This window comes from Chlamydotis macqueenii, chromosome 8 (assembly GCF_036417535.1).
Source record: "Chlamydotis macqueenii isolate bChlMac1 chromosome 8, bChlMac1.mat, whole genome shotgun sequence".
NCBI classification, from domain to species: Eukaryota; Metazoa; Chordata; class Aves; order Otidiformes; family Otididae; genus Chlamydotis; species Chlamydotis macqueenii.
The window spans coordinates 15,086,398-15,110,425 of record NC_141563.1 but is presented as its reverse complement, the minus strand read 5'-3'; the positions used below and the strand labels follow the sequence as shown (position 1 = coordinate 15,110,425).

Here is a 24,028-nt window from a genome sequence, read left to right as displayed (position 1 = left end):
GCCGCCCGGTGCCGCCGGTACCCGGCCCGGTGCCGCCCGGCGCGGTGCCCGGCCGGGGCAGGATGCGAACCCCGCGGCGGAGGTGAGGAGCGTGTGCGGCATCCGTAGATGCCTGTGTCCGTGGGTGATACGGGTCGGGATGGCCGTGTGCCCGGGACACCCGTGGGGGCTGCGCGAGCCCACGCTGGGCTGTGGTGATGTCACGGCAGGTTGAGGCCTGGGTACCAACCAGCATCAGTGTGGCCGGGATGTGGGTGCGCTCCCCTCGGGGCTGCGTGGGGCTGGACAGTGCCCGTCCCAAGCCCCCGTGGGCCGTGTGTGTCCCCTTCCCGCTGCTGGAGTCCCTCGGGTTGACACTGGTGCCAGGGCTGTGGGACACCCCGCTTCTAGCCGGGCTGGTGGATCGCTGGGCCCTGTGCTGGGCCAGCCCAGGAGCGCTGCTGGGCATGCAGGCGGGGATTTTGGGGGAGCTACTGGTGTGCAGGCAAGGAACAGGGGACCCCTTGCCTGGCACTGGGGGCACATGGGTGGGTGTTTGCTGCCCCGTGCAGGGAGGGCAGTGCATGCTGTGCCAAGTGAAAGGGTGCCGAGGAGCCGTAGGGTCCTGTGGGGCTGGGCTTGCACCGGCACCAGCGTAGGGCTCTCCTTTGGGCACTGGGCAGGTGGGGTTTGCTGGGAGGCGCTGGGCCAAGGGTGGTCCTGGGGGAACAGCTGTGGTTCGGGGTGCCAGTGTGGGATGCTTGGCTCACCTCATCTGCCCAGCCACGTTCGCATCCTTCCCTTGGCTCCATCCATCCCCAATTCCAGCCTGAGCCACCAGCCAGACCGTTTATCCCGGTATCTGGCCAGGGTTGCCAGGCCCTGCGAGCCATGCCGGCTGCCACGTGCGCAGTGCAGCGCTGGGAGCAATCCTTGCCAGAGGTGTGGGTAACACCGGCCCCTGGCTCCCCCCATCTCGCCATCCTCAATGGAGACGTTGTGTGTGGGCTGTCAGCAGTCGGCCGTGCCGTGTGCCGTACACACACGCCCAGGGCGCGCAGGCGGCTGCTGCAGTCGTGGCCGACTGTCCCCGGCTCCACCTCCCCTCCCCTGGATGCACTCAGCCCCTGCTGAAACATTTGTGCCGACGAGTCACTGGGGAGCCAGGCTGTGCCACGCTCGGCATCCCGTCTCCGGCACTGAGCAGCCGCGCTCGCCCTGGCCTCGTTCGGCCCCCGCCACGGCCCACCGGCAAGCCCGGCGACAGTCACTGGCACCCAGAGTGGCTGTGGCTGAGCGTGGGTCTAGGGGCTGCCATCCATCCCTCCGGCCATCCCTCCGGTCCGTCCGTCCGCAGGAAGGGAACTGGCAGCAGCAGGAGGTGAGTTGCCGTCGCGGTGCGCTGAGCGGTGCCGTGGGGATGCTCTCCCGTGGGGCAGCGGCCGCCCTCACGCAGCCCACGTGCCGTGGCCCTGGCAGCCACCCCTGCGCTCTCCCCTCTCCCTGGCGGCACCCCGGAATGCCGGTGCCGGCAAGCAGCCGTGGTGACCCTGGTGCGATGCCGCAGAGATGCTGTGAGTCAGCGGGCACTCTGAGTCAGGGCCGCGTGGCACCCCTCATGCCAGGACCTGAAGGTACCCGAGGTGGGAAGTGCTGCCCAGCAGGTGGGGGGCTCTGGGGCTGTGCCCCTCCTCTGGCTCTGTGCTGTGCCAGCGGCTCTGCTCCGCACCCTGGGGTGGCACGGCCGGCATGAAAGGGCTCTTGTCCTCCTGCAGCCCTGGCAGCACTGCGGTGGCCTCCCCTTCGCAGCAAACAAATTCCCAGTGTTGGGCACACGGACGGGGAGCGGGGAGCCCCCAGCCAGCCCAGCCGGCGGAGCCCGGGGCTCCTGCTGGCCCCAGCATCTCCATGGCCTGGCTCCAAGGAGCCCCCATGGGGTTGCAGTGCAGGGGTTGGTCACCCTTCCGTCTGGGTGTCACCTCTCCAGATGTGGCGTCTCCTCAGGTGTTGTGCCTCTTTCGGTATTGCACCTCCTTGAGTGTTGCGCTGTGTCCCCATGGGTATTGTGTCTCCGGGCATCGTGTCTCCTCAGGTACCAGGCGTTTGGTTGTCATGCCCCTTGATTTTTGCTTCTCTGGGTATTTTGCTTCTGGGTGTCGTGCCTCCTTGCATGCCATGTCACTGTGTATCCTGCTTCTTGGGACATTTCGCCTCCTGGAATGTCATGCCTTGGGGTATCATGCCGCTGGGTACTGTGCTTCCTTGGGTATTGTGAATTCTTGTGCATCCTGAGTCTGAGTATTGCAACATCCAAGCTCCTTGGATGTTTTCTCTCTGGATATCGCACCCCTGGCTATCAGTCCTCCTGGGATGTCACACCTCCAGAGATCATGCCTCCTTGGATATTGTGCCTCTGGGTATGGGGTCTCCTCAGGTGTCATGCTTCTGGTTAGCGTACCTCTGGGTGCCTCCGGGTATTGTGCCTCTGGGTCTCATGCCTCCGGGCACCGTGCCTCTGGGTACCACACCTCTGGGTTCCCTACTTATGAGTATCATGCTGGTTACGGTGCCCGGCCAGTGCTGGCGTGTCTACAGCCATCGTGCCTCAGTTTCCCCTTGTGATGGGTTGTTGCCACAGGGGCCGTGGCTGCCTCCTCCCGCTCCCTCCCAGGCGGGAAGTGCTGTGTCCCCTGCCTATGATGTGCTGGTGTGGTGTGCCCGGCTCCGGGGCCTGTGCCCCAGGGCCCCTGGCATGGCCTGTGCCACAGGAACGCGCTGGCCCTGCCCAGCTGTTGGGGCTCAGCCTTGGGCATGTGGGCACTGTGCCCACCGTGGTGCTGGGGGCGAGTGCCCACCCCCTGCTCATGGGACCTCACCGAACAGCCGTCATGCTGAGCTTAGAAAATAAATATTCTGATTTGGTTTTCCTTTTTTTTTTTTTATTTGTGGGTTGTTTTTTTTTTTTTTCCTCTTTCTTTCAAATCATGAAATGACTCACGCTCCTCAGCTGAAAATAAATCTGATTGCAGCTGCGGTGGGGAGCTGTGATAGCACGGAGGCACGGGGCCCCTTGGAGCGTGGCTGGGGCCAGCCCTGCCTTAGGCAACCTCTGCTCGCTGCCAGCACCCGGACCCTCTCCCTGCGGTGGCGGGGGGCTGCTGTGGGGGCTCAGGTGGCCTTGCCAGGGCTGCTAATGGGGTTGAACTGCTCCCTAAGGGGGTACAGCCATTGCAGGGCCTCGTGTCTCTGCACTTAGAGAAGATGCCTGCCGGCTGCGGGAGCGCAGACGTGCACCCCCACGAGTGCACGGACACCCACGTGCCCCTGTGCACCCCCTCCAGCAACCATGCATCCGCACGGATGCACAAGGCTGGACCCTGGGGGCTGGACCCCCTATGCCGTGGGTGACGTGGCCATGTGCTCCTCTCGGCAGGGACCCCAGCAGTGGTGACGGGCCGGCCGTGCTCCCCGGAGCCAGCTGCATGGCGGGTAAGACACCCCAAAAGCCCCGCTCTGTACCCCGCACACCCTGTTCCCTTGCCCCGGCAAGGGTGATGGTCCCTGGCAGCGTGCTTCGCACCAGGGGATGGCCAGGGGCTCGCGACGTCCCAGCGTCCCCCCCCGGTGACATTTCGGAGGCAGGCGGTGTGCAGAGCAACCGCTTTCCTCGTCTGATTGCCGCTCGCCCTCGCTCCCTCCCAGCTTCCCAAGACGGGTCATGGGGTGAGGGCGACGAGGACCCTGCGCCGGCTGAGCCAGGGGGGTCCCATGGCCCCCCGGGTGCTCAGGTCCAGCCTGGCCCCTTGGTGCAAACGTGTCTCCTGCGGGATCTTGAGATGGGTCCCCTCGCCCAGACGCAGACCCTGCGGGACTTTGAGCAGGTGAGACCCTGGGGTGTCAGGACCAACCCCACGGCACCTCCGGGACCCCCCCTCTCCCCAGCACTGCTGCGTGCTTGCAGGGTACATATTGGGGTGTGGAGGGCAGGAGGGGGCCCCGGGGCAGGTGGCAGTGGGACGGAGAGAGGGGGGTCAGCCCCCCCGGCCACCGCACTCCCCCTCGCCGCCCTCCTGGCTGCGGCGCGTGGGGGCCGCCGGGGCTCAGGTTTCACCACCCGCCCGTCCACGCCATCCCGCTCGGCGATTCCTCAAATAGCTCTGGGAGGTGGAAAAAAAAAAAGAAAGGGGCCGCGTTGGGGCCGGCGGCGGGTGCTGCAGGCGGGCAGGGACCCTGGGCTGTGTCCCCGGCAGCGCCATGTGAGGGGTGCCGGGATGCCCCCCTCCATGGAGCGCTGGCCATGGCTAATGGGTACCGCACGCTCTCCCAGCACCTCAATGACCTCAAGAAGGAGAACTTCAGCCTCAAGCTGCGCATCTACTTTCTGGAGGAGCGCGTCCAGCAGAAAGGCGAGGACAGCCGGGATGATGTCTACCGGCGGGTGAGCCCCTGGGGGGGATGGGTACCTAACGAGGGTTCCCTCCGATGCCCCCCTTTTGCCCGGAGGGGATGGTGCCAAGGGGAACACAGCTGGTCGGAATGCCAGGAAGGGCATTGGGCACAGCACTGGGGCTGGGGGACCCCCTGTACGGGAGTTTGCCCCTCACTGCCTTTGACAGTAGTGGGGAGAGGGACAGGGAGGGTGTCCCCAGCCCAGTGGGGTGCCCGGGTGGGCTGCAGTGCCTGTTTGGGTGCAGATGGGAGCGGGTACACCCTGCCCCAGCACCGGCGGGCTGAAATATCACCCACGGCGCTTGGTGCCAGGAGTGTACCTGGCGTGGGGTGGGAGACCCCCACACTACCTTCGAGGTGTTCCTGTGGGCGAGCAGTGCTGGAGGGGGTCTGGGCAGGCATGAGGGGCATCCTACCCACCTCCCTCCCACCCCGCAGAACATTGAGCTGAAGGTGGAGGTGGAGAGCCTGAAGCGGGAGCTGCAAGAGAAGCAACAAGCCCTGGACAAGACATGGTGAGCGGGGCCAGCCAAGCCCCTCGCCCCGGGGTGGACGTGGCACCCAGGCAGCACTTGGGTGGGCACGGGGACTGGGGGTGTCTGCCTGCAGCCCGCCCGCTGCGGGCAGTGGAGAGGTTTGCAGTAGGGCTGGAGGGGTTTGCAAAGCGGCTGGGCACCCATGGTGCTCCTTTTACAGCCAAAAATAAAGGGCAGCACGTGTTTGGTAAGGGAGGGTAGCGCCGTGCCCGAGGGCCATGGCGCAGGGTGTCCCGCAGCAGGGTACTGCAGGGCTGGGGGCACGGCAGCTGGGAAGCCCCCAGTTTTGGGAGCGTGCGGGGATGGCTTTGGTGGGTCAGAGCCTGAGCACAACCTGGCAGAGCCGGAGGAGCTGCGTCCACACGGCAGCAGCGCTCGGAGGTTACAGTACGCCTTGCCCGGGGGTCCTGTGGAAATGCCATCCATGGCGAGGGGAAGCTGGGCTGGGGCCACCGGGGTGGCACAGCTCACCCAGCCCAGCCGGTTTGAGGTGGGAGCTTTTGCGAAAGGAGGCCATGCTGTGCTGTGCCGTTCTATGCCATGCTGTGCAGTGCCATGCCATGTCATATTGTAAGATGCCATGCGACGTTGTGCCACATTGTGCCGTGCTGTGCTGTGCCATGCCATGCTGTGCCATGCCGTGCCGTGCCGTGCCGTGCCATGCAGGGTGGCCGCGGAGAACGAGACAACTCGCAGCCAGGCAGCACTCCGGCAGCAGTATGAGGAGCGTCAGCGGGAGTCGGAGCATGTCTACGAGCTCCTGGAGAACAAGATCCAGCTCCTGCAGGAGGTGAGCCCAGGGGTGGTGGGGACCGGGGTGGGGGTGGCCAGTGCCTGGAGGCTCACCCCACTGCCACGCAGGAGGCCAGGCTGGCACGGAGTGAGGCCGAGCAGGCCACGGCGCTGGCCAGAGCCGAGGCGGAGCGGTGCCGGGAACTGGCGGGGAAGCTGAAGGAAGCTGCGAGGACAAAGGAGGAGGACAGGAGTGATGACGGCTGCAATGCCATGGCCCAGAGGTGGGTGCCCAGGCCCTGTCCCCTCTGTGCTGCCAGCCTGGCCCTTGCGGGGGGCAGCAACCAAGGGGCTGCTGCTGTGCGGGACTGGGGGGCTGTGGGCAGCCAGGGGAGTGGAGAGAACTGGCTGTTGGGGAGAGAACCATGCTGAGTGTCCCCCACCCTTCCCTCCCTTGCAGGAGGATCGAAGAGCTGACCCGGGAGCTGGCCGCCAGCAAACGGCTTGTGGAGACACTGTTGGATGAGAAGCGCAGCCCGGAGGAGCCCCCAGCCGTGGTGGGGCAGGTGGGTGCGCAGGCACGGGGGGACCCCAGCTCGGTACCCTGGGGAGGAGCACCTCCACCCGAGGGCTCGGCTGGTCACTGTCATCCCTGTCCCCCCGGCAGCATCGGGCATTTGCACGTCTGTGCCCCGCGATGCCGGTGAGGCAGGGGTACCAGGAGGACGCGGTGTCAGGGGTGAGGCCACTGGCCTGAGCAGTCCTTCTGCGGGTATCGGTGCCACCTGCACCCATCTGCCATTTAAATCCCAGATCTTAAAATACCCTCGTCAGCCCGGCATGGTGCCAGGCGGGATTTTGGGGCTGTGAGGGATCAGAGTAGCGCGTTCCCGGCAGCTGCACAGCCCTGGTTGTGCTGCGCCTTGGTGGCACAGCATTGTCCCCAGCAGCCATGGGCTGTCAGTCCATGAACCGTCCCGTCGAGTGGCACGGGGTGTGGGTGCAGGTGGCCTCGTGCTGTGGGGACATGCCACCCCCCCCAGGCACTGGGACTGGGACATGGCACTGGGGTGGGGACCTGGAATCGATATTGGGTTGGGCACTGGGTACAGGCACTAGTGGAGGGCGCTGGGACTGGGGCCGGGCCCTGGCTCTGGCCATGTCACTGTCTCTGCCCGTGCCAGCCCCACGCGTGCCCTCCGTGGATCGCGGGCAGCCACTGCGCATGCGTAACATCCGGGCGTGGTGACTACAAATCCCGGCAGGCGCCGCGGCCATCACGCACGCGTGGAGGCGGGCTGCCGTCCGCCGCCATCTTGAAATCTGAGCCAGAAGCCGGGCGCCGCCGTGGCAGGAGCATCCTCGGCGGCGGCGGCGGGGGGGAGGCGGAGCGGAGGGGGCAGAAGGGGGAGCAGCCCCGGGGAAGGGGGGCAGTGAGGAGGGAGGGGGCCGCCTCGGAGAGGTGGGGGGGGGGGGCCTGCGAGGAGAGGAGGGCAGCGAAGGTGGGGAGGGGGGCACTGGGGAGGTGTGCCAGGAGAGGGAGTCAGCCCTGGTGTGGCTGTGCTGAGATGTGAAGGAGATAGTGTAGGGTGGGATCTTTCTGTAGCATCAGAAGTCCCAGCGTGTCACCCCCTAAAAAGGGGGAGATTGGTGGGGTGAGAAGTGCCAGTGGGCTTGGGGCTTAAGGGAACCTCTTGGGAGTTGCATCGAGTGAGCAGTAGAGGCCTCAGGAAGGTCTCTTGAGAAGTAGGTTTGGGTGCTGCTCGGGAGGGAGGATGAAGGAAACCTGCCGGATCTGCGCCCGGGAGCTGTGCGGCAACCAGCGGCGATGGATCTTCCACACGGCGGCCAAGCTGAACCTCCAGGTGCTGCTCTCCCACGTCCTGGGCAGGGAGCTGTGCCGGGATGGCAAATCCGAGTTCGCTTGCGGCAAGTGTGCCTTCATGCTGGACCGCATCTACAGGTTCGACACCGTCATCGCACGCATCGAAGCCCTCTCCATCGAGCGCCTGCAGAAACTGCTGCTGGAGAAAGACCGCCTCAAGTTCTGCATTGCAAGCATGTACCGCAGGAACAACGAAGACTCTAGCACAGATGACAGAGTAGGGGATGGGACTGTGGACCTTTCTAACCTGCCTGATGTACGGTACGCTGCCCTCCTTCAGGAGGACTTTGCTTATTCTGGGTATGAATATTGGATGGATCAAGAAGAGCACAGCTTGGAGCCACACAGCTGCCACGCTTCAGAGGGAGCGAGTAACCGCCCGCGGCGCTGCCGCGGCTGTGCCGCGCTGCGGGTGGCCGATGCTGACTATGAAGCGATTTGCAAAGTACCGCGAAAGGTAGCCAGAAGCATCTCCTGTGGGCTGTCCAGCCGATGGTCAGCCAGCATGGGCAATGAGGAGTCATCTGGGTGCGACGTGGCGGAGTCTGCCAGCACCAGAGGGCCTGTGGATGGGGAGAGCATGGAGGAAGGCACACCTGCCTCCTCTGTTGAGTCCCTGGACACGACCGTGGAGACAAGCCCTCCGCAGCAGAAGGATGAAGATGCAGATAAGGGGGTGAAAGGGAATGGGAAATACGACGATTTCTCAGATGACCGCATGACCCCTAACTCTTCGCTGAGCGGGAACAGGCTGGAGCTAGCCCTCAGTTTGATCAAGGCTTTGGACTACAAACCCCTTCAGAGCCCCCGAGGCAGCAGGCTACCTATTCCTGTGAAGTCCAGCTTGCCCCCTCCCAAGCTCAGCCGTGACTTGGCAGATGGCAGCAGCACTTCTGCTGGCTTAGTGTGTGCTAGTTCTGCCTTCCTCAATGCAGAGAGAAAATCCTTTTCCAGAGCTCCTTTGGGTCTTTCCCTGGAGATTTCTGAGCTGCAGGAGCTGTGGGACGACGTCTGTGAGGATTATATGCCACTGCGGGTACAGGTAGAGGTCATTGTGCTGCTGTTCGGTTGAGCAGCGTCCCTGCAGCCCAACACTGAGCCCACTAGAGATTCTTCTGTGCTGAGATAATACAGATAGCCGCGTGTTGCTGAACCCAGGGCTAAGAATAGGCAGCTCGGTCCTTTTTAGGTGTGCTGCCTCTCTCGTCTGTCATTCTCCTGTCGTCTGTTTCCTCCTTGTGTTCTGGGAAATTAACCTTCCCCCCCTCCATCAGCTCTCCCTGTTAATGCAGCCTGCGAGATGGGTCTAAGCTCTTTGTGTGCTTTGTCAATTTTCTGCAGAGAGAACACCAGTTTCACTTCAGCTTTCTCTTTCTCTCTGTCAGTGTGACTTTTACCCACAACCAAAGGGAGTGTTTGAAGCTGCTGGGCATGTGTTTTCCAGCAAATGTGTTTTCTTTGTGCCTGGGTAATGGTGCAGTGTCAGGTACGCCTGCCTCCAGAGCCCGGCCTCTGCAGATCAGGCCTCCAACCTGCCTAACGTGCAGATCCGCGCAGGGATCTGTGGTGCGTGCCCTGAGGAAAAGGTGTTTTCCTTGCAGGTGGATTTGTGCCAGAGGATGACTTTAGGGTTGGTATTCTAGGTAATTGGTTTATTTTCTGATCCTTTGAAGAGATTCATCGGTTAATGGCAGGTGTTTCTGAGAGGCGATGAAAGCTCCTGCTTTCACGGGACTTCCCCATGCTGTTATCTGCCTTGTGGTAGTCCTCATGTAGCTCCGGATTGCCTCTGTTTTGCTGGCTCTAATGAAATCTTCATTAGTATGCAGTCAAAAAGCTGAACTTGTAACTCCTTTACGACTTTCCTTAATGAATAGAAGACCTCAGTCAGCTTCAATTCAGGAATATCCATGTCAACCTAATTGCATTCCCATTAGCAGCCTTAGTGCCCGGGGGATTAGAAAAATGCTTGTTTATTACTATGGCAACTGTGGCTCTGCTGAATTGCTCTTCCTATTCAACCAGCACTGCTTGCTGTCCCATCTGCTCGGGCGTTTCCCAGAGCTGTGTGCTTTTCCTGTTAAAACCTACTCAAGGGATGATGCTAGGGAGGAACATAGAAAAAAAAATAATTTTCATCTGGTGCACAAAGGCATTGTGCTGGCAGCCAGCAACTGACGATGTGAAGGAGGGTGTTGATGCTGCTCCTGTAGTGTGTGTTGCTTGCTACTAATTCTCACTGCTAGGGATATATTTACAGCGTAAAAATAGGCTTTATCTTAACAGAACGTGGAGCAATCGGCATGGTGCATTTAATGGCTTTGCATCACATGTCGCCATCCTCCTCTTGGAACTGCCTTAGGGAAGTTTCTCCGGCCTCTGTCATCCCTGCCAGGGATTCATCCTGTGGGATTTTTTTACTGCCTGTTTCTTGCCACAGCGGCAGCAGCAGTTGCAGGCTTCGGTGCAGAGTCTGGCAGAAGGAGGAGAGCAGTTAATCCTTCGGATGGCATTAACAGCAAAAATGGGAAGCTGGATGCAGCTAGTAAGCTAAATGGTTGTTGTATAAATGACTCTTCTTTCTCTTTGTACAAGCAACACTCTTTCTTAAAGTCAGGTGCTGCTGTCCAGTGATTCACGTGCAGAAATGCCTTTCTGATAGGATGAGCGTTCCTTGATTGCTTTTGGGGAACTGCAGTTCTCCTTTAAATTTACTGCCATAAGCTCCGATGACCAAGAGCAATCTGGTGTCAGGGGCACGTGATTTCTTGGGTACTGTGATCTTGGGCGTTTTCTTGAACCAACAATTCTTCCCCTTCATCACCGCAGCCTCGGGAAAATGCCACCAAACCCAGCCTTTGCCAGATGCACTCTTGCAGCTGCCTGCGGTGCTGGGCTGGCAGGGAGGGAGGCGTTGCCTCACTGACAGCTGATCTTTTACCCACTGTTCTGGGCAGATGTGAGCTTGGCCGGCTTAGATAGTGCTGTGATTATTATCATTGGTTTTTAAAGACGTGTTCTGTCTAGGTTAGTGTGTGCTGGCGTTGCTGGAGCTGTACTGAGGAGAGATTGTCAGTGAAATGCTGATGTAGGAAAAACCGCTGGGGAGCTGCACTGCTGACATGGCTGCGGTGAAGCACGAGGCAGGCAGCTCGGGCTTTGGGACTTTGGACTCTGGAGCTGGCTCTGCCTTTCCCCTCCTTGCTCTTAGCTCTCTGATGGCTTTCTGCTTATTTTTCTTTGAATGTGCAATTGTGAGAGAAGGTGTGTTTCCCACCACCCCCCTCCCACACCCCCCCCCCCGCCCCCCCCCGACCTTATTTCAAAATAGCTGCGGTGCGACACATTCCAGCAGCTCTCCCTGTCTAATCCGAATCCTTCTGGCTGGGCAAATTTGAAATTACTTGCTGTGGCTGTTTTAAGTTTTCACTAAAATCTTAACAAAACATCAGGGTAAAGGGAAGCATTGCTTCTGTATGTGAGAGGCAATGCATGGTTCTGGGGGAACTCCCCTGTGCTGCCTGTTTTTCCCAGAGACAGCATTTCTGTGGCTGCTGAAGATGAGGATTCAGTCTGACAGGGCTAATTGTTGTTGGCTGTTGTTCTCCCTGTGCTGTGCTGCCTGGAGCTGGTGCTGCTGTATGTGCTCTGAAAAGCTCTGGGATGTTCTCGTAGCCTCTGCACTGCAACCCTGCGCTCGCCAGGGCTCCCACTTAAAGCAGACACCAGTATAATTGATGTCGTATTGCTGATGATGTTCAGGAGTACCTAACGAGTCCTGTGAGGTCTGTGGTGGGTGGCTGGGTTTGGATGCTGTTCTCAGGAGTTAACAGCTCACTGGGCAGGAGGTAGCACAAGAGTAAGAAGGGATGACAAGGGATTAGTGTGCACTCAGCCAGCAGGGTCTGGCAGGCCACGTGTCAGAAAGTAGGCTGTTTCCATTCTCAATAAAGGGGTATGTGACAAGAAAAAAAGTCTCAGCTGTAGCATTGAATTTGTTATGGCTTGTGGAGATGCAGGGAATCGCACACGGTGTGGCTGCTGGAGCATGGGGAGCTGTGCAAGAGAGCCCAGAGAATCACAAGCGGAGGGGTTTGGAGCAGGGAGCGACTCCCAGGTCATGGCAGGAGGGTAGCTGGTGGAAAGCATTGAAGGTTGTGGGCTTGATTAAGATGGAGAAGCTTGGCAGAACATGGGGAGGAGTTCAGTTCAGTGCTGGCTTTATTCTGAAACTGCCAGCAGGGCACATAGGAAGGAGGAAGAGTTTGCGGGATGTGGCTTGGGTGTGGGGAGCAGATCTGTCGTCAGCCTGCAGACAGTGGTTAGAGCCAGACAGGCTGCTGGGTTCACAGTAAGGGAGTGAGGAGAGACAGGGAGCCCAACCAGAGCCTCGGGTGAGGCAGAGAGCTGCCGGGTGCCAGCCTGCCACCCAGGTGAAGTGAGACATGGGCAGCCTGATGTCTCAGAGACCGTTAGAAAAGCCCTGTGGGGCATATTTGAGTCCATGCTGCCAGGTCTATGAGAGCTGACAACTGAATAGAAGCCAGTGCAAGATTTAAGCCATTTCTCTCCCTTTTTTTCAGAATCTGCAGGATGGACGTCAGAAGCCAGCTCCAAGTGACCCTGCAGCAGGGGACCACATGTCTGATTTGTGTGTTGCAGAGCTGCAGGGCAAAATCCAGCAATTTGAAGCTGCCAACAAGGTATTTCTTCATGAACAGCAAACTCAGCGCCTAGTGAGTCTGGTAGTTAGTACTGGTCAATGCCTCCTAGCCTGGCCAGAGGCAGGCATCTGTGCCTCTGTTCCAGCAAGGGTGCGTGTGCTGACATGTGATTCTCAGTGCTGTTGTCTGCCAGCTTGTGGCATTTAGGTTTTTCGGCAGCTGTGCTGTGTAAATTTTCCATATTTATTTTTGCAAACAATTATTTTGAAAGAACTTCCCATTTGCCTGCTAAGCCTTCTGGGAGCTGGTGAAGGAGAGATGCACAGGGCTGTTTCCCTGTCTCTTGGATTTGCGTGGGCTGAGGCTGGTGCACCTTTTGAGTGCTTTTTCAAGCAGTAAGGGAGATCAGCACAGAGAGGGTCCCATTTTAATTTTGATTTAAAAGATTTCTTAGGAAAGAGACATGCAGCTGAGTTGTCTTGAAGCAGATCAAATTTAACACGTTGCAAGGGGTTGATGTTCTTAGTTATGCTCTTGAACTCTAAGGTAAATTTTACGTGCTGGAAAACAGAGGGATTAAATGGGGGGAAAAAAACCATCAGGATGGAATATTTATTTAAATCTGGGGACAGCTGTAAGCTCTTGGAGCTGCTTGGACCACAAAGGCTGACAGGAAAATAAAGAGGCTCAGGACTGAGTAAATGCGTTTGGAAGTGTTTAAACAGTTTAGGGGGAGTGTCTCTTAGAGAAGAGATAAAGTGACAGGTGTGTAAACTAACGAGCAACAAGAAGAAATCATGTGGCAGCACCAACTCCTTAAGAAATTGAGGCTTGAGTAAGTTCTGAGGAAGATGCATATCATCCAAGACTAAGAATACCAACAGGTGGCATGTTTAGAAATGCTAAGAAGCAGTTGCTTAAATGCACAATGTGCACTGTGTCATGAACATTATGGTGAAAGCAGAGAACTGTCCTAAAACTGTTTGAGATGGTAGTCTCTTTAGGGTGAAAATGTAAAAGTCAAAAGTTTCTCAGGTTGTAAACCAGCCATGGGGACTAGCAAGATGTTCCCCTTTGCTTTGCAGCCGTGCTGTTGGCATGCTGGCGCTGGCTAGACTCTGTTGTGCTGAAGCCAGAACTTGAGGCTAAATGAGCCACTGAGCTGATCAAATGTAGAATTACCTAGACCAGCAGTTGCTGCAAGAGTGCCTGGGTATTCAAAGGAGACAGTAAGAGAAGGGGCTGGAAGATTGTAAAGGGGCAGCTGCGATGTGTGGAGGACCTCAGAAGCAAAGGAGATAGTTTTTAGAATGTGTAGATTCTCCATGTTGATTTTTTCCAGGTTTTTGGGCTGAAGCAGCCCCTTTCCTCTTAAGGCAACAGAAACAAATGATAGAAACTGGGAAGGCTGTTGGGTAGTCTGAGCAAGACTCTCCTGGAGTATGTGGGAGGCAGTATGATATGTGAACTCAAGCCTTAGAATCTCCCTCTTGCATGTGGAGGCTGTGTTGGAGGGACCAGAAGCACTGGAACAGTCCTGTGGAGGGACTGAACGCCTTGTGTTTACGCACTGGTCTCCACCCAGCTCTGACAGTATTTACAGACTCCAGAGGGAGCCACCTTGATCTTGATGTGGTGAATACCTGGGCTGTCTGGAGCCTAAGGGTGTTTTATGTAGAGCATTAGGCAGGATTAAAAAACCAACGTATTTCTGTCTTCAGTTGTTACAGGAAAAACTGAATGAATTGAATTTTGAATTAAAATCTGCCCAAGAAACATCGCAGAGGCAAGATCATACAATCCAAAGCCTGAACGAGGCCCTGAAGAGCAAAGAGAGTAAGGTAATAGTTCTGAGTGGAGGGGAGTGGTGCTCACCGAAACAGGAAAGTGTGCTAGCCCTGTAGGCAGCGACTGAAAATGAATGCTTAAGCGATTGCTAGGCATCCTGGATCTCATTAAATTATTTCTTGTAAAGCTCTTACTTTTGTGCAATGCTAACGTGTCATTATCCATGCTGGAGGCTTGGGATGGGAGTGTTTGTGCTTGGTTTGCCAATGACTGGGCTTCCTGTCCTTTGACTTGTAGACAGAAGAGCTGTACCATATCATTGAAGGGCAGAATGAGACAATGGCCAAGCTGCGGGACATGTTACACAGAAACCACCTGGGACAATTGCAGGTATGTCCCTGGAAAACCTCAAGTACATCAGGTTTTGTTCTGCAGGGATCCTGATTTTTAAATCCCTCTTATGAAGTGAATCTCTGAGTTTCTCTGCTTCCCACTCTTGTTAGATGTCAGAGAGCCCACTCTCATCCGAGGAGCAGCAAATGTCACTGCTGGATCTTCAAAACATGCTTTTCTGCACCAAGCTGGAGGTGCAAAAACTGAAAAGAGCTCAGCGCCAGAAAGAGCATCAACTGGCTGAAGCCAGGAGAGCAACCCAACTCCTAGAGACCATGGTGCATGAGGAAGAGCAGCAGAAAGAGGCAACCTGGAAACACAACCAGGTATGACGAGCACTTAGCCTGGAAGTCTCTGAGTTTACGTGACTTAAGAAGCACTGATGTAGTCAGTATTCCACTCTTGTTCATAATTTCTGCCTACGCCAGTCTGGGCACTCTTGTCACATGTGGCAGAGAGAATTCTCCAGCCTCCTTAGCTTCATATCTGAGGATTTAGAATCAGCAAAGACACTTGATAGTGGGTATGTTGTCACTTGTATGTCTTGGGCTGGTGCAAATGTCTCATCTCATTTTGCGATGTTACAAAGTTAATGTCCACTCCTGCACGGGTTAGCTGTGATTGACTGTAAAGCTCTGCCTGTGGCCAGAGTGAGGAGGTTAGGTGGATGGATGGAAATGAAGTAAATTCAAACTTCATCACCGTGGAAGTGCATCTTGAGATGTGAAAGCAGTAATATTGCAGAGCGTTTTTGGCTGTTCCTGTAGCCCTTGTTGTTCTTGGCTTCTTCAGATCGGCCTGCTGTTTACAGGTCTGTTGAGGACTGACTGCCAAGGTATGTTCTTTTCCCTCACAGGAGCTGCGTGCTGTAGTACAGCAGCTGCAGACAGAGCTGCAGGACAAGGCTCAGCAGCTCCAGACTGTGGAGTGGGAGAAATGCCGTGAACTGCAGGCCCAGGAGGAGAGAGTTCAACGTTTGAGTCAGCATCTGGCTCGCAAGGAACAGCTTCTGCAGGTGAGATGCAGGAAGATTCAAGTTGAGCATAACTAGCCAGGGCTCGGGCTCCTCCTTTGGTATCTGACAATGCAGAAGTCAGTCTGTAGCTTTCACACGTGCCCTTTGAAGAAGGGAAGGAAAGAGAGGCTTCTGGGCTTCCAAGATGAGGAAGAAGGCACAGGTATCTGAGTACCTCAGCCCACAGCAGTGTCTGGTGAGCCCTGGCAGGTGCTTGTCAACCAGCCTCACGCTGGGGTTCTTTCACCCTTTAATGTGGGAGGTAGAGCAAGTGTAGAGTGGAGGTAGTTAGCCCTGATTCTCCTGAGCTGCTCTCTGGGGGGTTTCTGGACTGACAGTTATACTAGGGATGTGTGCCTGTGACCTCTAGGAATCGAGGGAGCTCCTGCAGTGCCAGCAAAGCTTGGACAAGAGCCCTGCAGCCATGAATGCCATGTTGGAGAAACTGCAGCAGCGAGTCAGTGACAGAGATGCTGCTCTGGAGGTGAGCAGAGTCTGTTGGTGATATCTGTTTTCCCTGAGGTTCAGCTTTTGGGCTACCATCAGTGGTGCAGCCCCAGGCTGACCCCAGGGGTGACCATGTCTTCTACATGCTCTTCATGGCTCAGCCTTCCAGAGGAGCCCTCTGAAAGGGAGAGCCGAGATTCCCCACACAGTTGAGTGGTGGGCTGCAGGGCCCATCCTGAGCAATCACCCTCTCTCACCTTAGCGAGCAGTAGATGAGAAGTTCTGTGCCCTGGAAAAGAAGGAGCAAGAGCTGCAACAGCTCCGTCTCTCAATAAGGGAGCGTGGAAGTGATCTGGAGAGACTGCACAACGTCCTGTCCAGCAACGAGGCCACCATTCATGTGAGTCCTTGTATCTGGGCATGCGGAGTCCAGCCTGGCTGTGGTGTGGTGCTAGACAAACCTTCCCATGAATGCTCTGGGTGTTGCTGGAGAGAGCAGCTGCAGGGTATTGGCCTTCCTCTGGCCCTGCGTGCAGGGCAAGTTTCTGGGTTGGGTGTAGAGGTGAGTGTGGTGACTGGAGAGGACAGAGGTGAATCTATATGCTCCGCTAGCACGCGAGGCTGGTATTTCCAGTTCTGCTTAGTTCAGGATAAAGTCTCTATCCCTGGTTGAGCTGCTTCTGTTGTTGTCTCCAGAGCCTGGAGAGCCTCCTGAAAGCCAAAACCTTGGAACTAGAGCAGGTCTCAGCAACCTGCCAAAACCTCCGCTGGCTCAAGGAGGAGATTGAGGCCAAATCCTGCAGCCAGCAGAAGGAGCAGGAGGGGATCATCCAGCAACTGCAGACCTGCCTGCATGACAGGAACAAGGAAGTGGAGGTAAGGCCTTAGCTTGGCTTTCTGAGCCTTCTGCTAGTTTGTCTGCAGAGAGAGTGGTCCCAACCAGAGTCTCCTGGCTGCCTATCTCTGAGGAGGGCACGTGAATCTGTCCCTAGTCCTTTGGAACCTGGCTGCTTTTGGCACCTGTAAATACCTGTGCTTGCTGAGACACTGCTCTCTTGGCTAGGTAGTAATGTCTTTCCATCTCTCCCTTCCTCCCCCTTGTTCAGGAGCTTACAGCAACTCTGCTCTGCAAGCTGGGCCCAGGACAGAATGAGGTAGCAGAGGAGCTGTGCTTACGCCTCCAGCACAAGGAGAAAATGTTGCAGGATCTCCTCAGCGACAGGAACCATCAGACCATGGAGCACGATGCTGAAATCCGGGAGCTGCTGCAGGCCATGAGTGCCAAGGAGCTGCAGAGCAGAGTGAGCTGTGTGCAGTGCTGTGGTGGGGAGGCTGGGGTGGATGGCTCTGCCTAGCGTTGAGCAAATAGAAGATGCTCTCTGGCTGCTATTGGTGTAGCGTGGTGGAGCTGCTGAGTATTGAAGAACCACATGAGATGCCATGAGCCATTTCTAGGTTGGTCTCAACCCATCACGTGGGAGCAGTTACGACACAGCAGCTCTTGTAGCAGTGTTCAGGGGTCAGGTCCCTGTAATTAAGTGGACTGGGCAGGGTTTGTGTGTGGTGGGGAAGGAGGTGCAGACGCTCCTAGATATCCATGCTCCTGGGCTTGAGGCAGCAGAGGGGCCGTGAGAGGGTTCCTGCTTCACATGGGTGTTACCAGACGAGAAAGGAAGACTCTGAGGTGTTTCTCGTGTGGTGCAGAAGTCTGAGGAAGCTCTGCTCGTTGCCTCTTAATTTACATGTTAGTCAAACTAGAGCATGGTCCTGGGCATGTCAATGCCACTTAAAGAGCCACAGTTCCTACTCTACCTACTCTTGCACACTGAGTGCCGTTCAGTGTTGCCCCAGACACTTTGCATCGAGTTTCCTTTCATAAAAAAGGGGCTAAAGAGCCAGGCACTGCCACCTTCTTGTTGTTTGTCCTCTGTCTTTCTCCCCTCCTGAATGAGGTGAGAAACTGAGGAGCTTGTTCCTCTGTAGGCAGGGAGGCAGAGCTTTGCAGCAGCCATCTGGCAAGGAGAGATGGGAGGGCTGCAGTGGAGTTGCTCTGAGTGGCCAGGAGCAGTAGCTCTCAGGCTGGTTTGCAGAGCACTTCTAGTCTCAAGTGATAGATAATTACTGAGATGGTTTCTTGTAGTCTTTAAGGAAAGTGAGGGACAGAGATCACACTCCTAGTCACAGACCTGCCTTCCCCTATTTTTACCGCTTAATCAGGTGGCTGCTGAGAAGATGGTGCACGCTTTGGCTGAAAGGAGCTCCGAGTTACAACTCCTACGCCAGCATGTGTTGGGAAAGGAGCCTGTTGGGACCCAGTCGGTTGGTGCCAGGCTGTTGAAGCAGGACAAACAGCCCATACAAGTAAGAATCATGCCCATGGCCTCAAGGCTCCAGGGAGAACTGATGGCAACAGAAGGAAATGGGAGAGAGGGGAGCACCACAGAGAATGATAGAAATGAAAGTAGGATTAGGGAAGAGAAGAAACTGAGGAGCAGAAATGCTGCCTGGATGTTCTGATCTTGATTCCAGCAGCCTTTGTCACTCAGTGTCTCCTTTCATTTTGATCAGGCAGTATTTGAGCCCCTAGGGCACGTAAAAGTATGAAAGAAATCCACCCTCTGACCTTCCAGCACTGACCCAGTCCTTCCTTGGGCTGGGCTGCCTCGCTGTATTGTAATCCCCTCCCTGACATTGTCACATTCTGGAGGGGACAAGAGAGCTAATTTTAGGTCCCACTAATTCTTGGCAGAGCCCGCTGACTGTTTGCTGTCTCTTCCGCAATTGGAGTTGGTATTTTTAAAGCAGCTTTGCTAAAAACCCCTTTGAGGGTGAGCACAACTCCAAGGCTACATATGCCATGTTCCTACTTGAGCAACTGTTAATGGTTTATTGGTGAGCTGACATGTTGAATGTTTTTAAGCAGCTGTAAACAGGTTGCTTGTTTCTATTCCCGGGATCAAAGTGAGCTGTAGAGACTTCCAAGGACATGTGTATGGGCCAGGCTCTGTGTTTTCTGTACTGCATGGTCCCTCTGGGCCACATCTTTGGGTGAAGATGTAGGTCTTTGTAGAGTCTCAGTTGAAAGCTGGGTTTGCTGCAGTTGTGTGAAACCTGTTTAATCCTTGCTGTGAAGACAGTCACTGCCAGCAATCTCCTAGTTCCGGATAAAACAAGGCCAGAGCCCTGTTGCCCACACATACAGCTTCTAAGCTGGGTGCAAATCACTTGTCCCCCTGCCTGGCTAGATCCCCTTCATTGGTTTCTCACATTTCAGAGCCAGCAGCTTTGCTGCAATCCTGGAGCTCTGGGGAAGCTGTGAGTGCTAGGTTCCCCATAAAGGTGCAAACCTGGAGCCTTTTGTGTTTTCAGGAAATACAGCAAAGAGCTTGTGGAGCTGCAGCCATTGCCGGATCCCCACAGAGGGACAGCAGCTGCAGGAAAGAGGGAGGTGAGTGTGGTGACACCTTCTTTCAAGGTCCCCAAACATGACTGGGGCTTTTTGCTGTAGGGGAAACATCATTCCGTGAAACTATGAAAGAGTAAAGAGCTTTGAGCAAGAATGAGTATTTTTAAATAAAGCTGTGCCTCCCCTTTGGGTGATGGTTCAGGGATGGTAGTGTGGGAAAGGGAAAGGCTGGTGTTGGCTTTGAGGTGAGGTGCTTCCACTGAAGAGCTGATCCTGCCCAATTTAAGGTTTTTGACTTCGTGGTTGAGGCTGGATTGAGACAAGTGCAACTGGTTTGGGTTTTGCCTTGGGTACAGGACACCTGAACCTTGCCGGGGTGGGACAGCAGGTGTGGGATGTTGCTGTTGCTTTGGGCTGCTGTTTAAGGATGAAGCAGGGAAGAAGACTGTTTACTATGAGACAGTGTGGTGGGGAGCGCAAGCATCGTGGACCTGTCTTTCCAGAGAGGGATTCTGTCTGATCCTTGGGTTAGAGCTGAAACACAGTAGCCCTGCAGTAACCAAGCTGTCTTTGCAGTTACGACATCAGAAGCAGAACTGGAGAAGGATCTTGTTAATGCCAAAGAGGAGCTGGAGCTAATGGCAAAGAAGGAAAGGGAAAGCAGGGTAAGCTTGTAATAGAGCCTATGCTGATCTCCCTTGCTTACAGGAGACCTTTGGGCTGCCCCTCACTGGCGGTGTTGGACCCTCCCTATTGTGATGGTATCCCCAGTGAGAGAAATGGGGCAGCAGCTTGCAGTGGAGTTCTGGCTTTCTGAAGGCTTTAATGGATTTCTCTTCCCTCCCTAGCGGGAGCTCACAGCTCTCCAGTCTGTCGTGGCCACACAAGAGGAAGAGCTGCAGGTGCAGGCCTCAGATATAGAGTCCTTGACCAGGACCATCCAGATCAAAGAGGACCTCATCAAGGTGAGATAACACGCTACACTAGATCAGTTCCACCTGGGAAGGCTGCAGAGGAGTCATCTTTCCCCCCATCCTCAGAGTAATGTGGCTAGCTGTCCATGGATGGCATCGCTGCTCATTTGCCTACAGCCCTCTGTGTTACTTCAGCCAGAAGGCAAAAACCCCAAACCCCCAGAGTGTCATTAGGCTTTTTGCTCCTTGCGTACCAAATAGCTTCTTCGAGTCATTTTAAACAGACTGCATTGTGTCCCTTCTCAGTTCTTGCTGCAGGCTGTTGTCTGTGCTTTGGCATTTCTTTCTTAGGACACCTGGGTCTTTCCAAACACTGGAAACTTTTGACAGTTGCATTCCAGGGAGGATTACGAAGGTCCAGCTGTCCTTGTTACTGATCCCTTCTTCACTGAGCCTTCCTGCTCTTGATTTTCAGGATCTGCAGATGCAGCTGGTGGATCCTGAGGAAATTCCAGCCATGGAAAGGCTGACACAAGAAGTGCTGGTACTTCAGGAGAAAGTGGCTATGGCAGAGTCACGAGGACAAGAGGCTACTGGAAACAGAAGGCAACAGGTAGTGTGGCGTATGGTGAAATCTGGGATGTGTTTGTATTTCCACTGGTGCTCGGTTGTGAGACTTTGTTTTCGGCCTTTGGATATGCTGAGATGCACTTGTTCTTGGAAGCTGGCTGTGTACGACAGGGGGAGTACAGATGAGAGAACTGGTTCCTCTTAGCACTTGTCTCAAGGGTGGAGGCTTTTTTGGAGTCCAGGAGTGACACTGGTCAACTTGATCACTTGGACTCAAGCAAGAGAGGAAGAGGAAACCCCTGTTTCTCTGGGGCAGCCAGACATCTCCTTTGATTTCTGTCTCTTTCTCTAAGTTTTGCATCTTGCCTCTTCTCTCCAACCAGTTGTTACTGATGCTGGAAGGGCTGGTGGCTGAAAGGAATCGGTTAAATGAGGCTCTCCAAGCAGAGAGGCAGCTCTACGGCAGCCTGGTGAAGTTTCACACACACCCAGACAGGTAAGCGAGGCTGCCTTGGCTCTGTTCTGCCCTGCTCCACTGCTGGGCTGAGCATGGGTGGTGCGGTGGGGCAATCCCTAAGGCAGTGATCGTTGTGCAAGTCTGAGAGCCCTCAGTGGGAAAAAGGGAGTCTAGTCAAAGAATCAGACAAATGTAACTTTGAGAGTCCAAGTTTTCATCTGCCTTCTTCCCTTGAAGAGGCTGCAGTGGCCAGCTTTAAATGCTACGTAAACTCTCCCCATTGCCACCTTTATTCAGGCCCTGGGATTTGCATCTCTTATTCCCTGGCTTATCCCTTCCCAGCTCAGCTTCCCACCCACACTTGGCTGCCTTTCAGAAGCTGCTGTCAAATTCCCAACCAACTGTTGGGCTGATAAGGATCGAGCTAGGTGCTTGTCCAGGCGGTTGTCTCGCAGTGCAGTATGGCCTGCATTTTTTGTCCTCTTCTCTAATCCCCTGCCCTTCATGGGGCTGCAGCCTCTGGGATATTTGAGCTACCTGATGGCAAGGGAGCACATAAGTGGAGTGCTTGGGTAAGTACTGAAGAACAGCTGTGACTAGGAGTCCCCTACCATGGGCTGGAGCCTTTTTTAGGGATGGCTGTGCTCTGGGGGATGTTTAGAGGTGAAGCAAGACGTGGCTGAGCTGCCTGGGGAGCAGGCAGGGCCTGTGCCTGGATCCATTCCTGGATGGAGAGGCCAATTTGGTGTGCGCTTGCTGCAGCCTGTCTAACCCTCTTCCCTTTTGTGCGGCGTGTCCGCTTAGTGCTGCGAGAGACCACACTCTGCAGGTGGAGCTGGAGGGAGTCCAGGAACTCCGAGGACAGCTGGAAGAAGCTCTTGGAAGAAGCTTGGAGTGTTTGAGCAGGCTGGAGACGCAGGGCGCCATAGGAGGTGGGGAACAGGAGCGTGTGAGAGTCCTACCCCAGCATGCCTTCTGAGCACTGGCGCTCGCCCGCCTGCCACGGAAACGGTTCACTAACCGAGCGAGCCTGTCTCACTGACTCTGGGAGGGTTGCTTTGGTACTTAGTAATGGTACGATAGAACTGGTACAGGGCTTTTTTTTTTTTTTTGTTTTGTTTTATTTTTAAGCTGCTTCGGAAATGGCAATCAGTGCAATCCACGTGTGTCTCATGTATGTTCCTGTCTGACCCACCCTGGTGGCCAGTGGTGTATTTGCACATCCAAATCATTCCATTTTAGTCAATTTCCCTCCACCTCCCTTCTCCTCCCACCCCTATGGGCCAAATAAAGATTCCCTTTCTCTGAAGGAAACACCAAATGTTCTCTATCATCTCCCAAGTGCATGAGTGTGAGTTTTTGTATTCCCTCACCATTTTTCTTACCCAGTGACATCCCCCTCTTGGGTTGATGGTGGCTGGCCCAAAAGGAGAAGGTGTATATGGAAAAGTGGGTTCCAGAACCAGAGAATTTGAGAAGGGCCACAAGACCTGGTGACACTTGCCTGGGGCAACTCATTTTACACTTAAACCAAATCCTACTCCAGTATTAATGATTTTACTGACTTCCCCGCCCCCCGCCCCCCGCCCCCAATCGTAAATTGTCTTAGCCTGGCTTGGGAATGCCTTCAAGGGAGAGCTTCCTCCTCTTTTTGACAGATGGTTTGGGGTGACTGAGACATGTCCCTGCTCCCAGGGTCTGGGCTGGGTCTGCTCCCTCACTTGTACGCGCACATCTCGCTTACAGGCTCCACGCGCCCCTTGGGCCGTAGGCAGGGCCCTATTCTGCTATTCTGGGGACAGTCCCACTTGGCACACTCTATACCTCTTCTAGGGCATCTTTCACCTCCTCTGGGAGTGGTGGGGCTGGTGTGAGAGCTGAAAATCAGTAGCAACAGCTTTCTGATGACCAGCGTTTCCCGTGTGCAGCAGGCTATGGATCAGCTGTCTCGTACTCGATCGCTTCCCAAGATGGCAGGAGCAAATTTTGTACCTCTGAGCATGTTTCTGCTTGTTGGGGAAGCTGAACGAGGAGCGGGTAAAGCAGAAGAGCTCTGTCTTGCTGGGCTGTGCCACCTGGACCTGTGACCACTCTGCTGCGCACCGCCTTGTGACTGCTTCATGTGGCACCACCTACCCCATGCCTTGCACCTGTGCTGAGGTCTTCTCTTCCCTGCCTCAGACGGGGATAGGAGGCAGCACAGCTCTCCCTTCACGCGCAGCAGGTCAGCCCCGCTCCTCTGGGTGCTCACCTAGCTGTGGGGTGAGTTCAGCAGTTCCCTTATGGCCTGAAGGGACACAGCTGGTGGCCGCTGGGCAGCTCTGGTACTTGGTTAGCTTCTCCTTTCTTGTGTTTCATCTCATTCCTTTCCTCTCACTTCTCTGTGTAGCACCATCCTCTTTCTCCTTCTACTTCTCACTTTGTAGGAGCCTTTGTGTCCCTGTCCTTATCCTTCCACCTTCCCTCCTCTGTCCTGGCTTTGATGCCTGGCTCTCTGGTCCCTTGGGTACCATGGAGCCCAGGACCCAGCACAGACTCATTGGTGTGGCATGAGGGAAGTCTTGGCTGGTGCTCCAGCAGCTCCCATCTCTTCTTGTGTGTGTATTTTGCTGCAGATCTGTCCCTGGCCTCTGCTAGCATCACTGCTGTAAAGTGCCCCATAGGGGAATTATCGTAGGCTGAGGGGTCCCAACTTTTCTGCTCTGTTCTTTAGGCGCTGCCTTTCATCCCTGATATCCCTGGCTGTGCATTCCCGCAGGAGGAGCAGCCTGAGCATCCCATGCCTGAGCGTAC

At 55.6% G+C, this 24,028-nt stretch overlaps 1 protein-coding gene across 3 annotated transcripts in view; it reads left to right on the top strand.

Annotated features, from left to right (window-relative positions):
- Window positions 1-4,146: 4,146 nt before the first annotated feature.
- PDE4DIP (phosphodiesterase 4D interacting protein) overlaps window positions 4,147-24,028 on the top strand; it is a 30,785-nt gene continuing 10,903 nt past the window's right edge. Inside the window, exons 1-21 of one of the 3 annotated variants that reach the window (XM_086753287.1) lie at window positions 4,147-4,417; window positions 4,867-4,943; window positions 5,631-5,754; window positions 5,826-5,980; window positions 6,157-6,262; window positions 12,165-12,284; window positions 13,967-14,086; window positions 14,331-14,423; window positions 14,537-14,752; window positions 15,283-15,441; window positions 15,812-15,925; window positions 16,151-16,288; window positions 16,585-16,764; window positions 16,995-17,189; window positions 18,106-18,249; window positions 19,258-19,336; window positions 19,871-19,959; window positions 20,143-20,259; window positions 20,684-20,821; window positions 21,162-21,274; window positions 22,040-22,167. In XM_086753287.1, the coding sequence (XP_086609413.1) occupies window positions 4,277-4,417; window positions 4,867-4,943; window positions 5,631-5,754; window positions 5,826-5,980; window positions 6,157-6,262; window positions 12,165-12,284; window positions 13,967-14,086; window positions 14,331-14,423; window positions 14,537-14,752; window positions 15,283-15,441; window positions 15,812-15,925; window positions 16,151-16,288; window positions 16,585-16,764; window positions 16,995-17,189; window positions 18,106-18,249; window positions 19,258-19,336; window positions 19,871-19,959; window positions 20,143-20,259; window positions 20,684-20,821; window positions 21,162-21,274; window positions 22,040-22,167 (2,746 nt within the window). In that variant the 5' untranslated portion in view covers window positions 4,147-4,276. Of the gene's footprint in view, window positions 4,418-4,866; window positions 4,944-5,630; window positions 5,755-5,825; window positions 5,981-6,156; window positions 6,263-7,261; window positions 8,624-12,164; window positions 12,285-13,966; window positions 14,087-14,330; window positions 14,424-14,536; window positions 14,753-15,282; window positions 15,442-15,811; window positions 15,926-16,150; window positions 16,289-16,584; window positions 16,765-16,994; window positions 17,190-18,105; window positions 18,250-19,257; window positions 19,337-19,870; window positions 19,960-20,142; window positions 20,260-20,683; window positions 20,822-21,161; window positions 21,275-22,039; window positions 22,168-24,028 lie in introns of those variants that run through there. The other 2 variants (XM_086753286.1, XM_086753285.1) reach the window with 2 other exon arrangements.